At 36.1% G+C, this 24,391-nt stretch overlaps 1 protein-coding gene across 2 annotated transcripts in view; it reads right to left on the reverse strand.

Annotated features, from left to right (window-relative positions):
- Positions 1 to 24,391, reverse strand: part of NPHP3 (nephrocystin 3) — a 43,321-nt gene that overhangs the window by 10,011 nt on the left and 8,919 nt on the right. For both annotated transcript variants that reach the window (XM_041734176.1, XM_041734177.1), the window contains exons 7-19: positions 21,087 to 21,243; positions 18,044 to 18,118; positions 15,932 to 16,105; positions 13,509 to 13,612; positions 12,390 to 12,504; positions 12,083 to 12,226; positions 11,514 to 11,611; positions 10,486 to 10,588; positions 9,728 to 9,810; positions 7,749 to 7,887; positions 5,883 to 6,047; positions 4,406 to 4,500; positions 3,716 to 3,838 (exon numbers count right to left, since the gene is read on the reverse strand). In XM_041734176.1, the coding sequence (XP_041590110.1) occupies positions 3,716 to 3,838; positions 4,406 to 4,500; positions 5,883 to 6,047; positions 7,749 to 7,887; positions 9,728 to 9,810; positions 10,486 to 10,588; positions 11,514 to 11,611; positions 12,083 to 12,226; positions 12,390 to 12,504; positions 13,509 to 13,612; positions 15,932 to 16,105; positions 18,044 to 18,118; positions 21,087 to 21,243 (1,575 nt within the window). The remainder of the gene's footprint in view (positions 1 to 3,715; positions 3,839 to 4,405; positions 4,501 to 5,882; positions 6,048 to 7,748; positions 7,888 to 9,727; positions 9,811 to 10,485; positions 10,589 to 11,513; positions 11,612 to 12,082; positions 12,227 to 12,389; positions 12,505 to 13,508; positions 13,613 to 15,931; positions 16,106 to 18,043; positions 18,119 to 21,086; positions 21,244 to 24,391) is intronic.

Raw genomic sequence — 24,391 nt, forward strand, 5'->3', positions numbered from 1 at the left:
GTCTGACCTCTTACACCTCATCATCCTTATCTGCAGAAAGGGGGGGTCACCAACCCTAGGTGTCTCAGAGGCTACTGTAAGCAGATGATGGCACAGATCAAGTACTCCATAATGTTGGCAGCTGTTGTTAATGTCATTATGGTTATCCACCAATGGGAATCTACCAGAATCCTTCGTAGACATTTCATGATACACAGTCAACTGCTGACTTCACTCAAATAATTATTTTAAATGATGGAAATTAGAATGGAAGAAAATTTTTTTTGAGAATGGAAGAAATTAATGAAACATAGGCAACTGTCAGAATATAAATATAAAAGCAAGCTTATTCATCTGAGGAGATGACAATAGTAGGATGGGAGAGCTGGCAAATGAAAGAGTATATCTGATTTCAAGGGAACTATGAAAAGTTGGGATGGAGATCAGAAATAATGTATGAGGTATAACAAAGAAATCTGAAAAGTTTACTTAGGAGCGAAACAAATTATGTAGCTATGTTATGAGAAATGTCTACATTTCTAAATAAGACAGCAACCCAAACCCCCATGAGGCTTAGAGGTCAGAAGCTTGATTGTAAAAAGGTGGTTTGGCCACTGGCAAATTCAAACATAACCAGAAGAGACAAACAATACATTTATGGAAAAGGGTAATCCTTTCTTTAAATTTAATACCAATCAAATTTTGTGTAGAGCTCAGAATCTGGTTTGAGGCTACACTGAGATACCCGAAGGCCCTGAGAGGCAGACATCATGAGCCACCTCCCTCGGTGGTTTTGATCTGAAGCTGCTGAAATGCAAGATTAAGATAGAAAGCTATCTCAAGATCATTCCAGTTCTGATTATTCAGAATATTCTTTTTCTCTTCACCTCTTGGAAAAAAGAAGATCCCATGGCAATTTGCAAATTATCTTAAAATTTCTCCCAGTTTTATATTTCAGGGACTACTGATTCAGACTTTTATAGTTTTTTTATTATTATTTTTAATTGTGCCCTGTTTTATCCCTAGCACTTGGGGATACCATAACTATTTTAGATTAATATAATATGCACAGCTCAGCCCATAGTATGGACTTACTAAACATCACATTGTGAGTGGGAGACCTTATATTACCTCTTTCCACTTACCTAAATTTTACAGCTGAATCCAATTTCATCTTTCTGGACCCACTCAGAAATCCCTCTTTGCCAGTTGCTTTCTCTCTAAATCTCATTTTTTTACAGCATTATAGTATTCTTCTGTCATTTATTTATTTTGTAGGATATAGTTGACATATAACATTTATTAGTTTCAGATGAACTACTCATGATTTGATATTTATATACACAGCAATCTGTCTTATCCCCAGTTTCAGTTAGTGGTGATCAACCATGGTCCAGGAGGAGATGATCCTCCTCTGACATAAGGTCAGAAGGTCAATAGTAGCCTAAGGCTCTATCACAATGCCTTCTCCATTCACCTGACTTCATCTCATCACTGGGGCATTCTTTCATCTCACAGCATCACGACAAGTCTAAATTAGTCCAGTTAAGATATTTTGAGAGACAGACCACATTCACATAACTTTTATTATAGTATGTTGTTATAACTATTCGATTTTATTGTTAGTTATTGCTGTTAATGTCTTACTATGCATAATTCCTAAATTAAAACCTTATCATAGGAATGTCTGCACAGGGAAAAAAAAAAAACATATATAGGGCTTGGTAGGATCTCTAGGTTCAGGCATCCACCGAAGGTCTTGGAATGTATCTGCCATGGAAAGGGGGAACTACTGAATTGCAAAATGATCGCCACAATAAGTCTAATTAACATCTGTCCCTATATATGGTTACAGAATTTTTTTCTTGTGGTGAGGACTTTTAAGACCTACTTTCTTAGCAGCTTTAAAATATGCAATACAGTATTATTAACTATAATACTGCTGCACACTATATCACCAGGAGTTATTTTATAACTGTAAGTTTGTACCTTTCCACTCCTTTTAACCCATTTGGCCCACTCCCTACCCTCTCCCTCTGGCAATCACCAATCTCTTCTATCAAGAGCATGTGTGTTTTTTGTTTTTTTATTATTTATATATATATATATATATATTTTAAGATTTTATTTATTCATGAGAGACACAGAGAGAGAGAGAGAGGCAGAGACACAGGCATAGGGAGAAGCAGGATCCATGCAGGGAGCCCCATGTGGGACTCGATCCTGGGTCTCCAGGATCACACCCTGGGCCAAAGGCAGGCGCTAAACCACTGAGCCACCCTGGGATCCCCTCATTTTTTTTTTTTTAGATTCCAGATATAAGTGAGATCATGCTATATTGGTCTTTCTCTGACTTATTTCACTTAGCATAATGCCCTAAAGGACCATCCATGGTATTGCAAATGGCAAGATTTCATTTTTTATAGCTGAATAGTATTCCATTGTATGTATGTAATGTGCACATATATACATACATCTTCTAAATCCATTTATCTATCGATGGACACCTAGGTTGTTTCCACATATTGACTATTGTAAAGAATGCTACAATGAACATGGGGGTGCATATATCTTTTCAAATTATTATTATTATTTTTTTAAATTTTATTTATTCATGAGAGATACAGAGAGAGATGCAGAGACACAGGCAGAGGGAGAAGCAGGCCCCATGCAGGGAGCCCAATGCAGGACTCGATCCGGGGACCCTGGGATGACAACCTGAGCTGAAGGCAGACGCTTAACTGCTGAGCCACCCAGGCATCCCAATTTTATTTGTTTTCTTCAGATAAACACCCAGAAGTGAATTGCTGGGTCATACTGCAATTCTATTTTTAATTTTTTAAAGAACCTCATATTGTTTTCCACAGTAGCTGCACAAAATTATGGTCCCATCAACAATGCACAAGGGTTCCCTTTTCTCTACATCCTTGCCAGCATTTATTATCTCTTATTTTCTTGATGATAGTCGTTCTAACAGGTGTATAGTGATATCTCATTTTACTTTTATTTTGTGTTTCCCTGGTGACTAGTGATGTTGAGCATCCTTAAATGGATCTGTTGGCCATCTGTATATTTTTTTTGGAAGAATGTCTATTTAGATCCTCTGTCCATTTTTCATTTATTTTTTTTCAAAGATTTTATTTATCTATGTAACAGAGACTGCACAAGCAGGGGGAGCAGCAGGCAGCAGAAGAGGGGGAAGCAGACTCCCCGCTGAGCAAGGAGCTCTACATGGGGCTCGATCTTGGGACCCTGGATCATGACCTGAGCCAAAGGCAGATGCTTAGCCAACTGAGCCCCCCAGGTGCCCCTCTGTCCATTTAAAAAATCAGACTCTTGTTGTTCTTATTGAGTTGTATGAGTTCTTTATATATTTTGGATGTTAACCCCTTTGCAGACATATAATTTGCAAATATTTTCTCTCATTCAGTAGGTTGCCTTTTCATTTTGTTTATGATTTCCTTTGATGTGCAGAAGCTTTTTTAGTTTGATATAGTTCCACCAGTTTACTTTGCTTTCGTTGCCTTTGCTTTCTGTGTCAGATCTAAGAAATCATCACCAAAGACTGATGTTAAGCAGTTTACTGGCTATGTTTTCTAGGGTTTTATGGTTTCGGGTCTAATTAAGACCCAAAAAAACTACATTAAAAATGCCATTTTTCTTTGTTATACCAAACAACTGTTTAAATCTGTTTTTTTTTGGGGGGGGGGAGGTGTTCTAAAAGTACGTTTCTTACCTTTTATAAAGGTTTTGAGACACAAAGAGATTGAGAAGGCAATCATGCAGCTTCTGTTTACTTCCCTGCTGCTGAAAAAGCCAAGGGAGCTCATCTGCACTCCTCCAGGTCACTGGGTCCTGACTGTTAGAAGGGAAGGGACAAAGGGACAATACTCAGTAACACTTTTCCAACAAGGAGATTGCCTCAAAAGCCTTCAGAAAAATGTTAAAGGGAGAAAAATGTATTTGACATCTATCCCTGACTCTAATTATAATCTAATACTGAAAAAATTAGGTCAAAATCAGAAACTCTATCAATCTAAGAAAATGAATACAGTGATATCAAGAACACTAACCAAATTCTCAAGGTATTTTCCTAAAATCAAACTATTTAAAAAAAAACCCAATCAATCCAAATATACACACATGGATATACAGACATACACATATATTTAAACCATTTAACTGGAATAAAATAAAAATAATAAAATAACCTTGCACTGATTTCATGTAAGTTTAAATCTTTAGCATACTATTAAAAGACTTACTTACATAATAATCTTTTGTTCTTTTGACATTAACAGGTGAGATGATTTAATCTTTTTCATAATAATTAAATTTTTATACATTAAGTTATAAGCTAAGAAAGAGAAGTAAAGACCCAGAGGTAAAATGTGTTGTAGAAGAACAATATGGACATTTATAATACCTCAGCTGCATGGTAAAATAGTTGATTAGCTTTTGCCTACATGAAGAAATAATTGTGGGACCTTCCATATATTCTAGTCTCACTGTTTCCCAAGCCTGGGAAGAAAAAGAAAAAATATTATAGTCTTATTTTTTGTAAGTCATTGTATATCTAACAATTAATTTATAAACATAAATTTATAATTATTTCCATTTTATAGTTGCATAATAGGGATGGAATAAGAGTATTTTAAAATTCAGGATATGAAAAAAAAATTCAGGATATGTTTATTTGAAAAACTGATAGAGAATAAAAATCTCCTGGAAGCACTTAAAACACAATTTAATTCAAATATTTAGTTACTACAGTAAAAATATCAGAAATGTGGATGAAAAAGCACTGAAGAGAATATATTTAAGCAATATATATAATAATAAAAGATAAGCCTGTGAGATTATAAACATTTATAATGCAGCATACTCACAGGAAAGACTTCATTGCATTTGTATACACATAAGTCAACCACTGCATTGCAGGTGGCTAAGAACTGTACCAGTCAATGTGTCCTAAACATTTGCTACTATGTACTAGATATCATGCCTAAGACCTCACTAGGATGGAGGACCATCTCAATTGATTCTCTTCACAACCTCAGTAGTAAGCTGAAAAATGTGACAAGGCTTAAAGAATTTACCCAAGGTTACATAGCTGTTAGCTGTGAAGAGCTGGATTGTGAACTGAGGCATACTGACTTACTGAGTCAAAGCTCTTAAGACATAATAACAGCAATCAAACATACATAAAATTTAAAAAAAAATTTTTTTCTCTTTCAGAAGGAAACTACCTTTTAAAGTACTATAGTCTCTCTTTATCCCCAGTTTCACTTTCGGCAGTCTCAGGAACCTGGGGGTTTAAAAGCAGATGACCCTTCTTCTGATATTACAGTCAGAAGGCCAAATAGTAGCCTAGGTGACGTAGGTCACAGCTGCCTACATCATTCTCCTCACTTCATCTTGTCAGGTTGGCATTTTATCGTATTATATCATCACAAGAAAGATGAATGCAATACAGTAAGATATTTTGAGACCACATTCATATAACTTTTAGTACAGTATACTGTTACAGTTGTTCTTTTCTTTTTGTTACTGTTTTATTGTTATTGTTTACTTTTCCTAAATTATAAATTAAACTTTATCATGGGTAAGCACATAAAGAGAAAAACATAGTATTCAGGGTTTGGTATTATCCTGGTTTCAGGCATTCACTGGGGTCTTGGAAGGTGTCTCTTGCAGATAGGAGGGGACTACTATAACAGTCACTTCATAAAGGTACATTATAAGAATAATACTAGTCAAATTTTACATTTAACCTAAAATCATTGCAAAAAATTTTGTAATGCCAAATTTCAGAATTCAACCATGTCTTATAATTGAAACACTTAACAGAGCATGGTATGTTGACATTTGTAAGTAAAAAACCTTATTAAAATAACATTTACCTGTAGATGTTGAAACTTGAGCAAGCCACAACCATAAGTCAATAAGCACATTTTGTGTAAACTGTGAATAAGGGAGGTCAAGACAGCCCAGGACAGCTCAGGGTAGAGTTCCATCAGTTCTGATTCATTCATGCCATTGTGACTAACATTTATTAGACAGAGAATCTAAGTAAAGAAATGAATTAACAATGATAGTAAGCCACCTCTGTAAGTAACGAACAGCCAGCCATTAAAATTTCCAGAACTCTTTTAAGATTTATTAACTTCTTATTCAAACTTATGTTCAAATGATTTAATAAAGCAAGAAACAGATTTCTTAGAATAAAACACATTTTCCAAAAGGCATTAATCACGAGTAAGATAGCAAATCTAGCATGCCAATGATAACACACAGAAAAAAGTTGGAAGAAAATTAAAACCTCAGGAAATGGATTAAAACTAACGACAAAGTTCCAATTTGGGAAAAATGGTATAAGAAAATGGTCCTTCTACTATAAATGCCCATTAACATAAGACAACATCTAACAAAATATCTCTAAAAAAGCACAGGTGGGCCTGCAAGAATGATAGGGAAATCCCCCAGGTGCCAAAAATGATTAGGAAAGTGAACATTAGGGATCCCTGGGTGGCGCAGCGGTTTGGCGCCTGCCTTTGGCCCAGGGCGCGGTCCTGGAGACCCGGTATCGAATCCCACATCGGGCTCCCGGTGCATGGAGCCTGCTTCTCCCTCTGCCTGTGTCTCTGCCTCTCTCTCTCTCTCTCTGTGACTATCATAAATAAAAATTAAAAAAAAAAAAAGGAAAGTGAACATTAGAGGGCTAAGTGCTGGGGTGCTGTTCCTGGGGGAAGGGAGGGTCCCGAATAGGCAGCAGTCCCAGTAATTAAGGGCTTGGGTTTTCACACCCATAGCAGGGATGGAAGGTGAGCCGCCCTTAAACCTGGTAAGGTGAGGAGTTAGAATTAGAAAGCTTGCGAATACCAGGAATCCCAAGAGCTGTACTCTCTCAGTAAAGGGGTGCATGAGAAAACATCGGCTCACAGACCAAGCATATATTAAAGCTTACTGTCAAACTCTAATATTTAAGACATTGTGGTGTTGGCAAGGAAGAAGAAAACTGGAACAGAAGACCTCAGAAGACAAACTCAAGTTAATTTCTAAGTGTGATATCCAAATCAGCAGAAAAGATGAAATGAATTTGGTGAAATGAAAAGCTAGCTAGCCAAATGATAAAAGATTCCTCACACAATAAACAAAATTAAATCCACAAGATAAGAACTTACATAGGAAGAACAAAAACTGTAAAACATTTTAATGGGAAAAAATACATATGAGAACATTTTTGTGATAATAAAATATTTTTTTGATAATAAAAAATTTTTAAAGATATAACAGGCATAAAACCATAAGAGAAACTGTTGATAAATCTGACTTCATAAAAATAAAACTTTGTATAATGAATGATACCAGAAAGTTAAGACAAGAAACAATTGGAAAAATATATTTATTTGCAAACTCTGTAACAGAGGATTTATATTCAGTATGCAGAATATTTAAGAGCTCCTGGAGATCAATAAGAAAAGACAATTCAATTAAAGTTCAAGTAAAAGGGCTTGAATCAGCAATTCACAGAGGAGGAAACAAGAATGGCCAATAAACATGAACAGAGGAAAAATTTCAATGATAATCAGGAAAATGCAAATTTCTTGAGATATCACTTCTGGCCATAAGCACACTATCTATGGCAGCCAGCATTCCCATATATGCTTGAAACACACTTAAGCACAAATTTAAAAATAGTTACTATTTACTTCAATTCACACACAAATGCAAACTTTCATGAGTTTTAGAAGTTTATTATCCATTACCTGTTTCATTAGTTCTTTATCCACATCACTTGCCATGGACTCCTGGATAGATTGCAGAGCAAGTCTATATAATGAAATAGTATCTTGACACTGGAAACACTGATGAAGGATTTTATCTAAATTGCCTGCTCTCCCAGCACTGTTGGAATTGAGAATAGATTTAATTTCTTATAGACAGCCAACATCTGTGAAAAATTTGGGGTAGATAAAAACAATGTGGTCTCTATTTTTCATACTTCAAATGATAACAAATTCAATAAAACACGATACAGGAAAATGATAGTGTTACAGGGCTGCTAGAGTCATCAATTTTATTCTAGTGTACCATTTAACTCCAGTATAAACACATGATAAGGACTTATGTATCAATCAATTATTGCACATTATGGAACACAGAAATGAGTAAGACATGGTTCTAATCATTTAGAAACATGCTACCTACATACAGGAAGCAGGAAAATAATTACAAATAAATGTCATTAGTTAGCCATGCAAGTTAAATTTGTGTAGAGACAGGATTTAGGGAACATCAGGCTACAGAAAAATCAGTAAATAGGGTAGTTTGTTTTTAAATATTACACGATATCTACCAGTAGTTTCTTTTTTAAATATGAAGATATGTAAAGAAGAAAAAACAAACAAAGGTCTGTAGTCCTTCTCTACAGGCCTAATAAATTTTCTAAAGATTTATTATCTATGGGAAGCCATTTCAGATTTCTAAGTCTGCATGACTATATGTAAATTTTGTTTAAACCAAAAGCCTGATTTATGATCCACCAAGCACACACTGTCCATCTGCCTTGTAAATGAGTAGCCTAAAGGAAAACCATCTTGTCCTTGAGATACGGGTCAATGCTCCTACCCCCTGCATTCTTTGAATGTTAAAAATGCATGATTCCTGCCTATATGTTAATCTACAATCTTTTGAGCTTTTACAAGATGTAAAAAAGGTATATAACTAAAAACTGTTGATTCTCCAGAGCACTTTCTTCCCTGTGAAGAAAGTGTGTTTCCCATGTGTTTTCCTGGCAGCTGTCCTAACTTGGGCTCGAATAAGACTCTTTCTTATTTACAGAGATTCTAGGTTTCTAGGTTTCTTCATTTTGTGTTGACACTCTTAAAATAGTTAAATTCAATAAATATTATGACATGTGTGGACAGTGACTCACACTCTTGAACTGTAAGCTCCTGATGCTCGCCAGAGGCCAGATACACTGCCAAACTGGAGACAGTGGAAGAGGACAGTGTGAATACCATGGGCAATTAAAAATTTCAGATGTTTTCATTTCAGATCTGGTGCTCAAGATGAGAAGGTGGAATTAAGAGCCAAGAGCACTAGATTCAGTGGCTAGAATATGAATTGTATTAGGATTACTGTCCATTGCAATGATCACCAAAACCATATTCATCTTTTTTTTTTTTTTTTGCCTCATGGTTGTGAAGAGACAAAGTTAAAGTGAGGCTATAGTGAAGAATAAGTGTAGTTACACTTTGTAAGGCTTATCTAAAGGCAAATGACTAATGGGCGTCTGAAACAAGAATCTATTTTAAGATGAAAGGTTTATCGGAACCACATACCTACCTACTAATATGCAAGGACACCCAAAATGGCATGTGTTTGCCTCAATTGTCCCTCACTTTCCCAAAGCTAGGGGCCTCAAGCAGGTAACAAGGAGCACTCATGGGTCCCCAATGAGGGCACAGATGGCCTTCTCTGGCAACCCCTGACAGGGAAATGGTTAGTGTGATGAAAATTAGACAACTATGTCCAACAAGTTCTCATAATTCATGGGCTATCATCAATCTGCAGTCACGAGTCTTATTCTCACAGGATGTTAGTATCTTGGTTAGAATCAACACAATCTGATGTGAGTGGCTGGAAGCGATTGTCGCAAGGATCATTCTCAGTTTCACAAGGTGGGGAAGCAGTCTGCAGCAAACACAACACATGCAGATCATGTAAAATGGCCACTACTTACTGTGTGATCATTTTGCCGAAAAGGGTGACATAAAGGGCATTGCAGGTTGTAGCAGAACGACAGTGTCGTTCTAGCTTCTTCTCCTGCACCAGTTTACCAGAACACAAAACAAACAAAACAAACACACAAAAAAACAAGACCACCCTGGAATTAAACGGTCTTTACTAGGGAGCCATCAACAAATAGCCCTGGCAGAAATGACATGGTTCCTGCCACCTTATCAGTGGCATTGCTGCCATGTGGTGGTGGACCACAGATGCAGTAGGTATGTGTATATATGTTCTTTTGCTTTTAAAAATTCCTGTTTGGGACCCCTTGGTAGTTAGCTCAGTGGTTGAGCATCTGCCTTTGGCTCAGGGCATGATCCTGGGGTCCTAGGATGGAGTCCCGCATTGGGCTCCCCACAGGGAGCCTGCTTCTCCCTCTGCCTATGTCTCTGCCTCTCTCTGTGTCTCTCATGAATAAATAAAATCTTTAAAAAAATTTTCCTGCTTAATATAAGAAGCTTAAACTTAAGCCCAAAATGTTTTTTATTACGTCTTCTATCATTTGTTAGTAGTTTATGAGCAAGTACCCTATATTTATTGATAAGTAGGGACTTCTCAATGTCCAAGAACCAATGGCAGTTTAACCATTAGTAAACTCCAATTTTCCTTAACACAATAGAGAGTTCCTATATTGAATGTTAAGTCTCACATAAGGTGTTTTATGGGAAAGCTGATAGAGAGTAAAAGAGCAGCAAAATTAAAAATACTTACCTGCTCTTTACTCAATGTAATGTCCACAGAGTGGCATTCTGCAATTATAATAGATTTTGCATCTTTTGGATTTAAAGGATCAAGATGAAGTGTAGGCCACAACCTTTTATTCAAAGAAAAAAAAATGAAATTCTCTTCTAATAAGATAATAAAAGCTGTAACCTACCCAAAGACAAGTCAAAATTTTTTCATTGCCTTATAAAATAAACAAGACTAATCTCTGTTAATCTCACTAGGTAATATTATTTGATTCATTCTAACCTGTATGTCGTTACTTTCAGCAATTAATCCCAACAAAGACTTTTAAATAGCATATATGTTAGGTAGCAAAGTGGCAAAACACCTTCAGTTCTATGTTTTATACAAGCAATAAAACTAAACATATATATGTTTATAGCTTATGGATGGTATATATGATATATAGCATATGGATGGTATTAAAATCCTTGGGGCAAAGTAAGTGCTTAGGAAGAAAATGTCTAAAAAGGCTCTTGTGGGGGACAAAAATAGGTTGAGAAACACTGCCCTACAGAATTCAACCACTGTATCCCTTTTTTGAGGACTGCCGAAATAAGCGCATGTTTTAGGATAACAGGCGTCTGGAGCATTACTCATAGCCTGGCCCTCTCTTTATTTTTCTCACCTGTAAATGTAATTGCCTGCTAGCCATTGCTAGCTTGTGGTACAACTGGCAACTCAAGCTAACCAGGTCCCAAAACAAAACTTACATTTCCTCCACAAACTTGCCCACCCTTTGGTTCCCTATTTCAGTTCATGGATCCGCAATTTACTTAATTTCTCCAGCCAGAAATCTGGGGGCCATCTAGCCTTCCTCTCCTTGACATCCCAGCTCTAACCTCCCACCAAAGCCTGTAGAATATATCTTTCTTGGGAATTCATTCACTTCTCTCACTCCTCACTGCCACTCACATGAAAGACATAAAAACACAAACACATACCCAAAACCTTTCCTTCTTTGTACTTAACACATTTCATGTAACCTGAAAGAACTAAAGTTAGCATCGTACCTCCATGCTGGAGGGCATGTTTCTACATTCACAGAAACAATTACTCTTACATTCACTGGCAGTGGATCTATCAGCCATTTCATGTGTTTTTCAACTTGCTTAAAAATATAAAAACAAAATTCATTCTATTAATTCAAAATATTTCAAAACAACCCGATAAGAGCTCCCCGAATAAAATGAAATTCTCATTGAGTTTCTCATTATTATTGATAAAATCCTGTTTTTAGATAATTTATCTCAGAATATTAAAAGAACAAGTGGGAAAATACCATTATAGCTGATATGAATTCTGGACATTTAAGGAAAAGTCAAGGCCCTAAAAGTCTGTCAAAATGAATAACCTTTGCTAATTGATTGGTTCATTCAATTGGTCTTTTCCAATAAGATACCAATGCCTATTGGCATATGTTACATTTTTTATTGATGTGTTTCCTCCCTAAAGATTCAGCAGAAATAACAGAAACAACATCAGCATTTTCTTCTCATAAATATATTTAAATGCTTGCTATAGCCACTAGTGATAATTTTCTTTCTGAGAGTATCAATAGGTTACAAAGTGAAAACCGTACCTGAACTTGATCTATAGAATCAATAATGATGATGATACTGCCTTGGTGACGGGCAGAGAGTTTTTCTAGCCAGCGTGGAAATTCTTCCAGAAGCTTGGCCGGATCCAACGTCAGAGCAGATACTGACCAAGAGTGCTGCATCAACTGCAAGACAAGAACACATACGAATGCAAGGAGTTAATGCTTTATCACAGCTGGTGGAAAACAAACGGGTAATACTGAAAATTGAAAATTACTGGGTACTTAGCCCCAACAATTTCTGATTCAAATAAAAATTCTGATAATTTCAAACCATGGCATCTTATACCTTTAGAGTTAGTCGTTTAATAATCAAGGAGGACTCAGAGCTGGTTGACATGGGCCTTCCCACAAAATGAGAAAGAATTAACGTGTTAGGGGAATTCTTTTGCTGTAACTGAATCCTGAAAGAAAAAGACCTTTTATAAGACTGATAAAGCTCATTTATTACCAACAAAAAAAGAATTCACAATGCATTAAACATCAATGCTACCCAACTGTCAGCAATCACATGGTCAATAAACATGGGAAACTTCCATTTTTATTCCCCTTTTAGATCCTTTTAAATAAACCTTTAAAAATTATAGATTCATTTAGACTACAAATTGATATTAACTTGTAGAAACCAATATAGTGTACATTTAAGGTTAAAAAATTAGCGAAATGAGCATACCCTTTAATTGAAAATATGCTATTAGAGGAAAAAAGATATTTCTTTGCTAAGTACAAAAATATTACCTTCCAAAAAGTATTATTTTCCATTAAATAAAAGGGCAGGAAAAAAGGAAACAACAAATGCTCACTCTTAACGTAGATCATAATTATGAAAGAAAATATTCTTACTGTTTTTAAATAATAGCAACTAAAATGAAAATAAAAAAGAGTTTATCAGCTTCTATAAACGTTAGCCCCTAATATGAAGAACGACTTTGCATTCATAATACAGGTCATCCTTTATTCTGATGTTCTTTATGACTTATTTCAAATATTTAAAATCTCAGTGAAACTTTTAAGATGAAGTTGATAATTGAAAACAAAGGCACATCCCCTGTATATATAGTTCACTTAATTCATTCCATGCTGACCACTCCCTTACATAGCCCATGCTTAGCTCTGACCTACAAAATTAATGTACATAATCACAAATGCTCTTATTTCCTATTCCTTTCTCATTCTGTATCTTAACATCCATATTGTATACACTTCCGGGCATAAGTCTATTATTTTATACCTTTTTGCTTTTTTAATGTTTATTACAGGCCATGCAGGAAGGCAGATAGGTAATAATACATTTTGTCAAATGAGTTCAGTAATTTAAACGATAACAATGGTAATAACAATGTAATTGTAAAACAACAACAACAACAACAACAACAAAACAAAACAATGTAATTGTACTGCATCATACCACTTTGATAAGAGAAGGGACTTTCCAGAACCTGGTCCTCCAGATACCAGAAGCGGTGGAATTGGTGCTGGTGCTGCCACTAGATCATTAAGGCGTTGGTAATACTAGAAACAAAAATGAATTAAAATTGTAAGGAAGCACACACCTCTTAGAATACTAGAGTCAACTTCTGATTATCCTCTGAAATCTTTAGAGAAAAGCTGCATGAGAAAAGGAAATCTACTTGTAGTCAACAGCATCCTCATGATTGCTTATTTTTATGGCGGGTTAAGTGTGCCCAAAGTAGTAAACTAAGAAATGAGTCCCAATTTCTTCTCTACATAGTACTGCTATAAATTAATGGATGAGACAACACTTAAGATCTCCTTTGGGTTTTGCAACATTCAGATTTTTCAGAATGCTGCAGGGAGGCCACTCTATTACCCTGTATCCCCTAAACCACAGAAAGCACCACAGAAGGCTTTGAGGGTGCTGTCAGGCATCCTCAGCCTCTTGGGCAGAACACCTGTCCCAGACACTGCCTCACTTTCCAGGAATTTCTGAGAATAGGTCCAAACAACAGGTTTTTGTCTGGGCCCTTTATCTCGGTCTCCCAACTTACTACAGAGAATCAGGTCAAGACAGGCTGCCTGAGATCTTTCTGCAATTGAGTGAGCTCTCGGCAATGTCCAAGAACCAATATATCTCAGGCTTTTCCCAGACACTAAAAACTGGTTTATAGACGAAAAGGACACACTCAGAAAACCAAAATACCTCAGTACTTAGTTATCGTGGGGGTTGAGATGTTCATTAAGTGTGCCAGTGGTCTAAATGACAGCTGATAAGGAATTTAAAGAATTTGTACTAAGTAGTTTGTAACTAGCTTTAGGGTAGTAGAAATTTCCAATAACTACAATAAACAATTATTTGGTACAGTTTTTCAATCAAATTTTCTTTTTGCCAATATATATATAGAATATATTCCTCAGGAACTCAAATTATTATGAAAGCAATGATGCTTCTCAGAAAGTAAAGGACTTTATTGATTTAGGACCTTGTAAATCCTAACAATTTACTTCATGGTCACACAGAAAGCCTGTTTATAGACACATGGTTCCCAAGAAGAAAGAACATAGGATTAGGAGCCAGAAGACCTAGGGTCAAATCCCAGATCTATAATCTATTCCGTGTGTACTCTTAGGAAAACTGTAATATGAACCTTAGGTTCTTTATTTATGAAACGATAACAATGCCTCTCTTATAAAATAACAGCATTTATCATGTGCCAGGTACTTTGCCAAGCGGTTGATGTATTTTATCTGGTTTAGTCCTCCTAACAACCCTGTCAGCTAGGTAAAGTAGTCAATCTCATTTTACAGACAAGGAAGTCAAAGTTCAGAGCTAAGTAATGATCAAAATCCAGAGTTAGCAAATGGGAGAACCAGGACATGAATAAAGACAGCCTAAATTATAAAATTTCTATGAAAATACCACTGTTACTGACAGCTATGATAATATTCTTTAAAACATTCATTTTGGGGATCCCTGGGTGGCTCAGCAGTTTAGCGCCTGCCTTTGGCCCAGGGCGCAATCCTGGAGTCCCAGGATCAAATCCCACATCGGGCTCCTTCCACAGAGCCTGCTTCTCCCTCTGCTTCTCTCTCTGTGTGTGTCTCTCATGAATAAATAAATAAAATCTAAAAAAAAAAAATTCATTCTTGGAGCACCTGGGTGGCTCAGTCGGTTAAGCATCTGTCTTTGGCTCAAGTCATGATCTCAGGGTCCTGGGATCAAGATCAAGCTCCCCATCAGGCTCCTTGCTTAGCCGGGAGTTTGCTTTTCCCTCTCCCTCTGCCCCCACCTCATGTGCGTGCTCTCTCTCTCTCAAATAAAATAATGTCTTAAAAAAATAAAACATTCATTCTTACATTAATTTTGAAATATTATTAGTTTTTTATGAAGTTGGACATAGATTTCTGTGTACTTCAAATTTTGTTAATTTGTTTAGATATTTAAGGATGCTGATAAATTGATCAGCCTATTGCATTAACTACTGTAGTGTTTTCTGAATGTTTGATATTTTGATTCCCTAAGCACTGGAAGAATAGATAGCCTTATGATTTTTTTTTGATAGCCTTATGATTTTTATCAAGTTTCCTAGCTACCCTAATCTTGGTTTGGTGAACTGCTGATGGCAGCATAAAGAACATGTGGTCCATAAATCCTAATCTTAACTAAAAATATTTGATGTTCATAAATATAACTGAATCTCATTTATCTTTCATATAATACAGAGTTAAGCACATGTCTCAAATGGATAATCAAGCCATGAGGACAAACACTAACACAATTATTAACCTTGACTATATTTAGGTAAAAATACAATCATAATAGAGCCTTAAGTGGTGACTTATATTTGTTGGAACAATACTCCAAATGCTTACTTTCTCAAATCCCAACTCATGGGCTGAATTTGAAGCCTGTTGAAAAGTTTCCATTTGCTCTTGCTCATCATGTATGTCCCACAGAACATCGCCAAAATCATCTTCTTCTGGAATAGAATCTTCACTGCCCAAATCTTTAGTCTCCCGGTCTGTGTTTTCAAAGCCCAGGATGTCCTGAACATCAAGAGAAAGCACACAAAAATGAATAAAGAATGTAAACACCTTGTAGCAGTGTTAGCACACCAGGCCTAAGGTGGGTTTCACCTACTGTGGAGGGCAAGTCCAAACCTGTGGCCTTTGGTTAGTACCTACAAGAATAAATTTGTAATTATAAAAAAACATTAGTTTAGAAATAAATATTAAAATGACAAACACACAAAAAAACCAAACTCTTAATAAAAAAACCTCTTTTATTCAAAATAGAGGTGCAATGGGGGCATCTGGCTGGCTTAGTCAGTAGAGCATGTGACTCTTGATCTTGTGGTTATGGGTTCAAGCCCCAACCAGGTGTAGAGCTTACATTAAACAAAACAAAGCAAAACAAACAAAAAAACCCCCAAAAAACTGTCTGATAAAAATAGAGGGGATCTGTTTCCTGAAAAATGTTATGTAATATATTTGCTTATATCTGGCAGTTGAATAATCTTAAAGATTGCGCTCATGTGTAAGAAATATGCTGCTTTACATTTTTATAAGAATTTAATTACTAAGATGGGTTTTCTTGATATCAAATATCTATATCATTCTATATTGTCTTTATATCACTGGAAATATGTTGTTCTTCAAGCAGTAAAGATGGCAAATACGTCCATTTTCACTTGTTGTCATTTATTGTACTCAATTTTATTTATCTGGATCCTAAAATTCATAAAAAATTATTCACAAAATTCACAAAATTGTTGAGAAAATCAAAATTGATGTCAATTTTTATACTAAAGAACGCTATACAAAATGCATTGCCAGAAGTCATATCATTATGTTTGGGGACTCATTCTTTTTTTCTTTTTTTTTTTTTTTTTCATTCTTTTTTTTCTGATAACAAGTCTCCATACTTGTAGTACAAGTTGATTAGAAAAAGTAATCTAATCCCTAACTTCTCAAATAGAATCCCTGGTACCTTGGAGGAGGTGTCAGCAGGTATGGACAACCACAGGTTAAATGTGGTACATCTTTCTATTGTGCCCATTTTACTTTAAGGTGGAGGGGTTCTTTTTCTTATCATGATTAGATTTTTGATAATAAATAATTTAAAACAATTTTTTATTAAAAATAAACACAGATATAACATTAAGCTGAATATATAACTTACATAAATTTGAAAGATAACACTTGAGATATCATAGAAATTTTCAGTCTGTGATACTATGATCCATGACTTCAGACCTTAGAGGTATGATTTTATCCTTACCTGTTGTAAGGATAAGTAGTGGATATATCTGAAAAATATTTTTTCCTTTTTTCTTTTAGAGAGAGAGTACACGCATGCACATGTGATTAGAGGTGGGGTGGGTGAGCTGGGGAGGAAGGGGAGAGGGAGAAAGAGAATCTTAAGCAGGTTCCACACCTAGCATGGAGTGCAGGTGGGGCTTAAACCCATGACCCTGAGATCACGACTTGGGCTGAAATGAACATGTAGCCAACTAAGCCACCCAGACACCCCTAAAAAGGTTTTTCTAATTTATAAGAATTCAAGGTGTACATAAAACCTGAGGAGACTATTGAATAAGATAAATATTTTCCCTCAAATACTTATACTTCTTATCTAGCACTTTTGTAATTTATTTTACACCTAATAGGTGTTGAGGCATCAAATAGCTTTGTGTGACAGAGGACAGATAAAGATACACGGTACTAGTAATACTATGATAATACCACAGGATAGACAAACACCAGAAACAATGGCACTCTCCCCAGGTATTGTTTTTAAAAAACAAGGAAGCTGTTTTACTGGAAAACCCAACTTTATGGAAAACAGTCTTAGAGTCTTTTTTAAGTAGGCTCTATGCCCCAAATGGGGCATATTGACAAGAGTTTCATGCTTTACTGACTGAGCCTGCCAGATGCCCCTTAGAGTATTTCAGACAAAATTTTATAAAGAATGCATTTTTTTACCTGTTTAATAATCTTTTCCACATAAATATAAGTTTTATATACTCCTTCTGCAGGATCACCAGAGTGATCAATGATCTGGAAAAAAGAAAGTTCAACAAGAACATGAAGAAAACAATAGTAACAGTAAGAGGTAAATACTTCTATAGAACTTGTATGTCAGGGATTATTCTAAGTACTTTGTACATAGTAGCTCATCTGTCTTCACAACTCTGTAACATTAGAGACATTATTATTATTATTATTACCTCCGTTTCACAGAAGAGGAAACTGAAGCAAATTATGTAACATGCTGGAGGTCACAGGAGGTATTTATTGTGAACAGTGGGAACAATGCCACAATAATACAAAAAGTATACTTTTTTCCCTTATGTGTTCAAATTATGTATTATGTATTTCATACCACTCAATATATATAACATTTGAAATATATTAAAATCAATTCTTATGTGAGTAAAACTATAATTCTACAAAATAAAAGGCAAAATGGTATTTGGCTATGTAAAACAGTAGTCTTCCTTTTTTTTTTCTTTTTTAAACAGTAGTCTTCTAAATTTGCCAAAAGACTACCCTACCTGTAGAGAACATGTATGTTGCTAATAACTGATTAATATTCAATAAAATTAGAGTAAGGCAATGGTTTTACAAAGCATAGCAAGTGAAACAGAATGAAAGTTTATCATGTATTTCCATTTATAATCATGGTAGACAGATCTTATTTTACTATTTTTATAAAATAAATTCGTCCTTCTAGTGTGTTAAGTTTTTAAAATATTTTATTTATTTATTCATTCATGAAAGACACACACACACACACACACACACACACACACACAGAGACAGAGATACAAGCAGAGAGAGAAGCAGGCTCCATGCAAGGAGCCCAACGTGGGACTCTATCCCAGGTCTCCAGGATCACGCCCTTGCCTGAAGGCGGCTAAACCGTTGAGCCACCCAGGGATCCCCGTGTATTAATTTTTAAAAGCCATTTATAAATAGGTTAAAGATCAGAAAGAAGAATCAGTATCTTGCCTCTTGGGGCCTAGTGGACCAGGCTCATACTAAAATAAAGCAAAGAGGGGATCCCTGGGTGGCTCAGCGGTTTGGCACCTGCCTTTGGCCCAGGGCGCGATCCTGGAGTCCCAGGATTGAGTCTAGCATCAGGCTCCTTCCTGGCATGGAGCCTGCTTCCCCCTCTGCCTGTATCTCTGCCTCTCTCTCTATATATATATATTGTGAATAAATAAATAAAATCTTTATAGAAAAATAAATAAATATAATAAAGCAAATAATGAAATAATTCTGGAGATTATAAAAATATGCACTTTTTTGTGTTAGGCTCCTTTTTTTTTTAAGATTTTATTTATTTATTTATGATAGTCATAGAGAGAGAGAGAGAGAGAGAGGCAGAGGGAGAAGCAGGACACAGGCAGAGGGAGAAGCAGGCTCCATGCAGGGAGCCCGACATGGAACTCGATCCCGGGTCTCCAGGATCACACCCTGGGCCAAAGGCAGGCACCAAACCGCTGCACCACCCAGGGATCTCTTGTGTTAGGCTCTTTAATGTTATGCTGGTCTTAAGCTTTGCAACACTAAATGAATGTAAAATAATGTTTCTGTTCACGTTTGATCTTACTTCTTGAATGAGCACAGAGAAATAAAAACAGTCAAAATCTGAGTTGTGGGACGCCTGGGTAGCTCAGTGGTTGAGCATCTGCCTTCAGCTCAGGTTGTGATCCGGGGATCAAGTCCCGCATCCAGCTCCTTGCAGGGGGCCTGCTTCTCCCTCTGCCTATATCTCTGCCTCTCTCTGTGTCTCTCATGAATAAATAAATAAAACCTTAAAAACAAAAACAAAACAACATCTGAGTTTTCAACTGTATTCTTTTTTTAAAAAAAAAGATTTTATTTTTAAGCAACTCTATACCCAGCATGGGGCTTGAACTCACAACTCCAAGATGCAGAGTTGCATGCTCTTCTAACTGAGCCAGCCAGGTGCCCTTCAACTGTATCCTTAACATTAACAGTAAGCGTTTCAAGTTATCTCAGTGTGCAGTAAGGCAAAGCCTGCAATTTCATTCTAAAAATTATTCCACCATGCGTCTAAGAATGATCAAATCTCTCACACTCATCATTACTGTTTTGCTTTTCCCAATGCTCTTAGTAAAGTTTACCATGAAAAGGCTCTTTCTTACACTGATCCTTGGTCAACAGAAGATAAAAGAACTCTATACTTAGGAAGAAAAAAGAACAGAAAAGAATCTGATTTGTCCACTCACAGATCATACCCTTTGTAGTTGTGTATTGTAATTTATTCCTCTCTTTTTCTCACAGTCCACAACTAAGCCTATTGGCTCTGCTGTCAAAATTTATCCAGATTCGTGTTTTTCATCACTTCCTCTACCACCACCCTGGTCTAACCCACCAGCATCTCTCACCTGATTCCAAGAGCTCTCCAACTCTGCCCTCCTCCACTACCCTCCAAACCAATCAATTCTCAATATAGCAGTGTAAAAGAACATCCTTGTCAGAATTGCATTTCTTCTGCTGTTGCTTAAAGTCTTCCAATGACTCAAGTTAAAAAACAAAAAACAAAACAACAACAAAAAAAAAACAAAAAAACAAACAAACAAAAAAACCCAAAAAACAACGGGCAGCCCAGGTGGCTCAGCAGTTTAGTGCTGCCTTCAGCCCAGAGCGTGATCCTGGAGACCTGGGATCAAGTCCCATGTCAGGCACCCTGCATGGAGCCTGCTTCTCCCTCTGCTTGTGTCTCTGCCTCTCTCTCTCTCTCTCTCTCTCTCTCTCTGTGTCTCTCATGAATAAATTTTAAAAAATTAAAAAAAAAACCTCCAAGTAAAGAAACCATCTCACTCCAAGTGAAAAAAATACAAGGTTTCTAAAATGGTCTCCAAGGTTCTTCACCCTGGGCTCCCAGTTAACTATCATATTAGTCTCCTCTCACTCACTCCCACCACATGGTCTTTGTTCTACCACTTCCCTTGGCCAAGCAAGTTCTTAACAAAAATAACCTTATGAATTTTACCTTGGCTTTGCTGGTCTTGTTCAGATTAGAAACTTGATCAATCAATTGCTGGACAGACTCAGAACTGACTTTCCCATCCTCCAAGCGATGATAAATTAATCGTGGTTTGCCTTCAGGGTTTTTCAGAAAAGCTTCTTCACAGTCTTCCAATAAAAGGCTAGATTGGAAATCAGTATTTCTTGTGCCACACTGAGCTATGGCAGCAAACAGTCAATCAACCTAAGTGTCAGTAATGGGACTTTACAGTAATGACAAGGGGCCAGAAGCAGCCCAGGGACAGAACAAGTGCAGCTTTCCAGAAATGGATGTTTTATAGCTCTGTTCCAGCGTGGTCATAAAAATATAATGCATTTATTAGCAGACAGTGAGAACAGGTACAATAAATTCTACATTAAATTGCATTTTAAAGCATACATTAATTTTCAAATCTAGCAACAAAAAGAAAATTCTCAAAAATACTGTAAACATGGCTCAAAATAACAAACCAGACTCATGAAACTTTGCAAATAAATGGAAACCTAGTTCAACTAACAAATATATAATTTCCAAATTAAAATACAAATATTATCAACCCAATGCTTCAAGATTGAGAAATCTTCTCTAGTCCTTTGGCCTTTCTCATCTAATAAATGACCTAAATGACCTGAATCTTTATACCCAAGATACATCATAAGAAAGGCCAGAGGCAGATGGGGGAGATTAGATGTCTAGTAAAAATTGTCTAGTAAAAATCTTAACTGAGATACAGGGTTAAATAAAATTCTAACTTTGCTACAGGGTACCATACTGTTTTTGCTATGCCAATTTAAATCCTAGAATAATCTTGGAATAATCTACCAGTGTTTTCTACACTGCAAGGAAAATTGCAACCAATTCCCCTTTCTAAAAAGCATTAAATGAAGTTTGTTTAGAGAGGTGAGTTAGAGTGTATACGCAGAGGAGAGCTATTACATGATTCAGAATTTAAATACCATATTAAAATACAGCCCCAATACAAAACAGAATATTCTTTTTTTTTTTTTTTTTTTTTTTATGATAGGCACACAGTGAGAGAGAGAGAGAGAGAGAGAGAGAGAGGCAGAGACACAGGCAGAGGGAGAAGCAGGCTCCATGCACCGGGAGCCCGACGTGGGATTCGATCCCGGGTCTCCAGGATCGCGCCCTGGGCCAAAGGCAGGCGCTAAACCACTGCGCCACCCAGGGATCCCAAAACAGAATAATATTCTATTATATATCACTGTGCTAATCCAATCAATCCAAACCACAGAATTTTTCCTTGTTAAAATCATTCTGACCATGATCTATAGAATTTTTGGATTTTAATGGTTCTTTTGTTATTGCTTGGGAAAAAAGTTTGTGGTCATGTGAATACCAAAGAATGGGCCTCTGTTTGGCACATGTTCCTATTTCAGAATCACTCCCTCCAAAATTGACATGTGGAGCTCAGATAAAATGACATGATATCTGAGATTTGGTTCAAAGTCTTTGGTGGGAGAAAAGTAGATGGGGCTACTGGGTACTGGTCAGGGAACATATTTTTAGATTCATCTTTTGAGAAAAATGGGAGAATCATCATGAGAAGTAAAGGAACAACCTAAGAGAAATAAAGGCTCTACCAGGTCCTGCTTATGGTGTGAAGCCCACAGCTACTACCACACTTCTTGACAGCCAGGAAGTAAACAATAAGGAAATAAAATAATCAGCATATGGAATAAGAAAAAAAAAAACAAAATAAAGGCAAAACAGAGGCGAAGAAATAACTAAATTTTAGAAATTACAATTATCTTTTTAAAAAATTACTTATTTCAGATAGAGAGAGGGAGGGTGTGGAGGAGAAGGGAAAGGAAAGAGGGAAAGAGAGTCTTAAGCAGACTCCACATTGAGCATGAACCCAATGCAGGGTTCCATCTCAGGACCCTGAGATCATGACCTGAGCCAAAACCAAGAGTCAGATGCTTAACTGGCTGTGCCACCCAGGCTCCTCTAGAATTAAAATTCTTTTTCTTTAAGAAGAATAAAGTTTTAAAAATATAAAATAAATACAATTTTAGTTAAAAAAGATAAACAGAAATCTGCCAAAGTAGTAAAATATGAAAGAAATGAGAGGTAAAAGATTAAGAGGAATTTAAAATGAGAAAGACAAAAATAATAAGTGTACAAATAATGTACAATATTTTATTAACTAAATATGGATAAAAGACAAAGAAAAAACAAGATGGTTTCAAGGATTAAAGAATTAATGAGGAAAACAACAAATTACACATATTATCACCTGAGATAAAACACTACTCAGACATTAAATAATAAAACAGAATATATCCTTAGTAAATATAACAGAAAAAAAAAAAAACAGGAAAAGAAAAGGGATAAGGAAAAGAACTCCAACTAAAGGCAATCTAGTGGAAAGAGTCCTTAAACTTGTTCTGGGTTGAGGCTCATTGACTAGTGGCTCCCCAACCATTGGACAATCTTAAGGATCAATGACAGATTACATTGCAGGGTCACTGATAAAGCCTACAGCTCCATATACGTCTGTACACAATTGAGGTCTGAGCTGGTCCTCAATGTAGAGAAAAATACTTTGGAAGGGTTAAATCCAATCAGACAGCAAACACAGAAAGAAAACCTAACCTCTTATTAAACATATTTTGTCTTCTATCTATGTACCTAGTTGGTTAAAAAAAATCTTTATTTGCAGACTAGACTCATTGGTATAATTATATTCACATTATAAGAAAATTGCTCACTTTCCTGGAATTAAGTGGTAAGCTCCTCAGAGAATTAAAAATTTGATTTAACATCTATACAAGTGTTCAACTAGATCTCAATTTGTACTGAAGAAAGAAAATTATGAAGGTTAACACTGATAGTTGATATCAGGAGTTGCCAACTTGTTCTGGTAGGGCCAGCGAGCATGTATTTTAGGCTTTGTGGGCCACACAGTCTCTGTTGTTACTACCATACTAAACTCTGCTATTGTAGTATGAAAGCAGCTGCAGAAATATGTAAATAAATGAATATAGCTATATTACAATAAAATTTTATTTATAAAAACAGGTAGCTCACTGGATTTGGCCCAAGGGCCATAGTTTGCTACCCCTGATTAAAATGATCTTTACATTAATGACGTTACCCTTATGACCAATTAACAACTCAAACTGTAAAAATTCTAATTCTTTATGTATGAAAAATAAAAAAAAATTATTGAATTTTATGGATTGTTTTTGATTATAAGAATTCTATTATGAGGGGATCCCTGGGTGGTGCAGTGGTTTGGCGCCTGCCTTTGGCTCAGGGCGCGATCC

The sequence above is a fragment of the Vulpes lagopus genome, chromosome 19, assembly GCF_018345385.1.
Source record: "Vulpes lagopus strain Blue_001 chromosome 19, ASM1834538v1, whole genome shotgun sequence".
Classification (NCBI taxonomy): Eukaryota; Metazoa; Chordata; class Mammalia; order Carnivora; family Canidae; genus Vulpes; species Vulpes lagopus.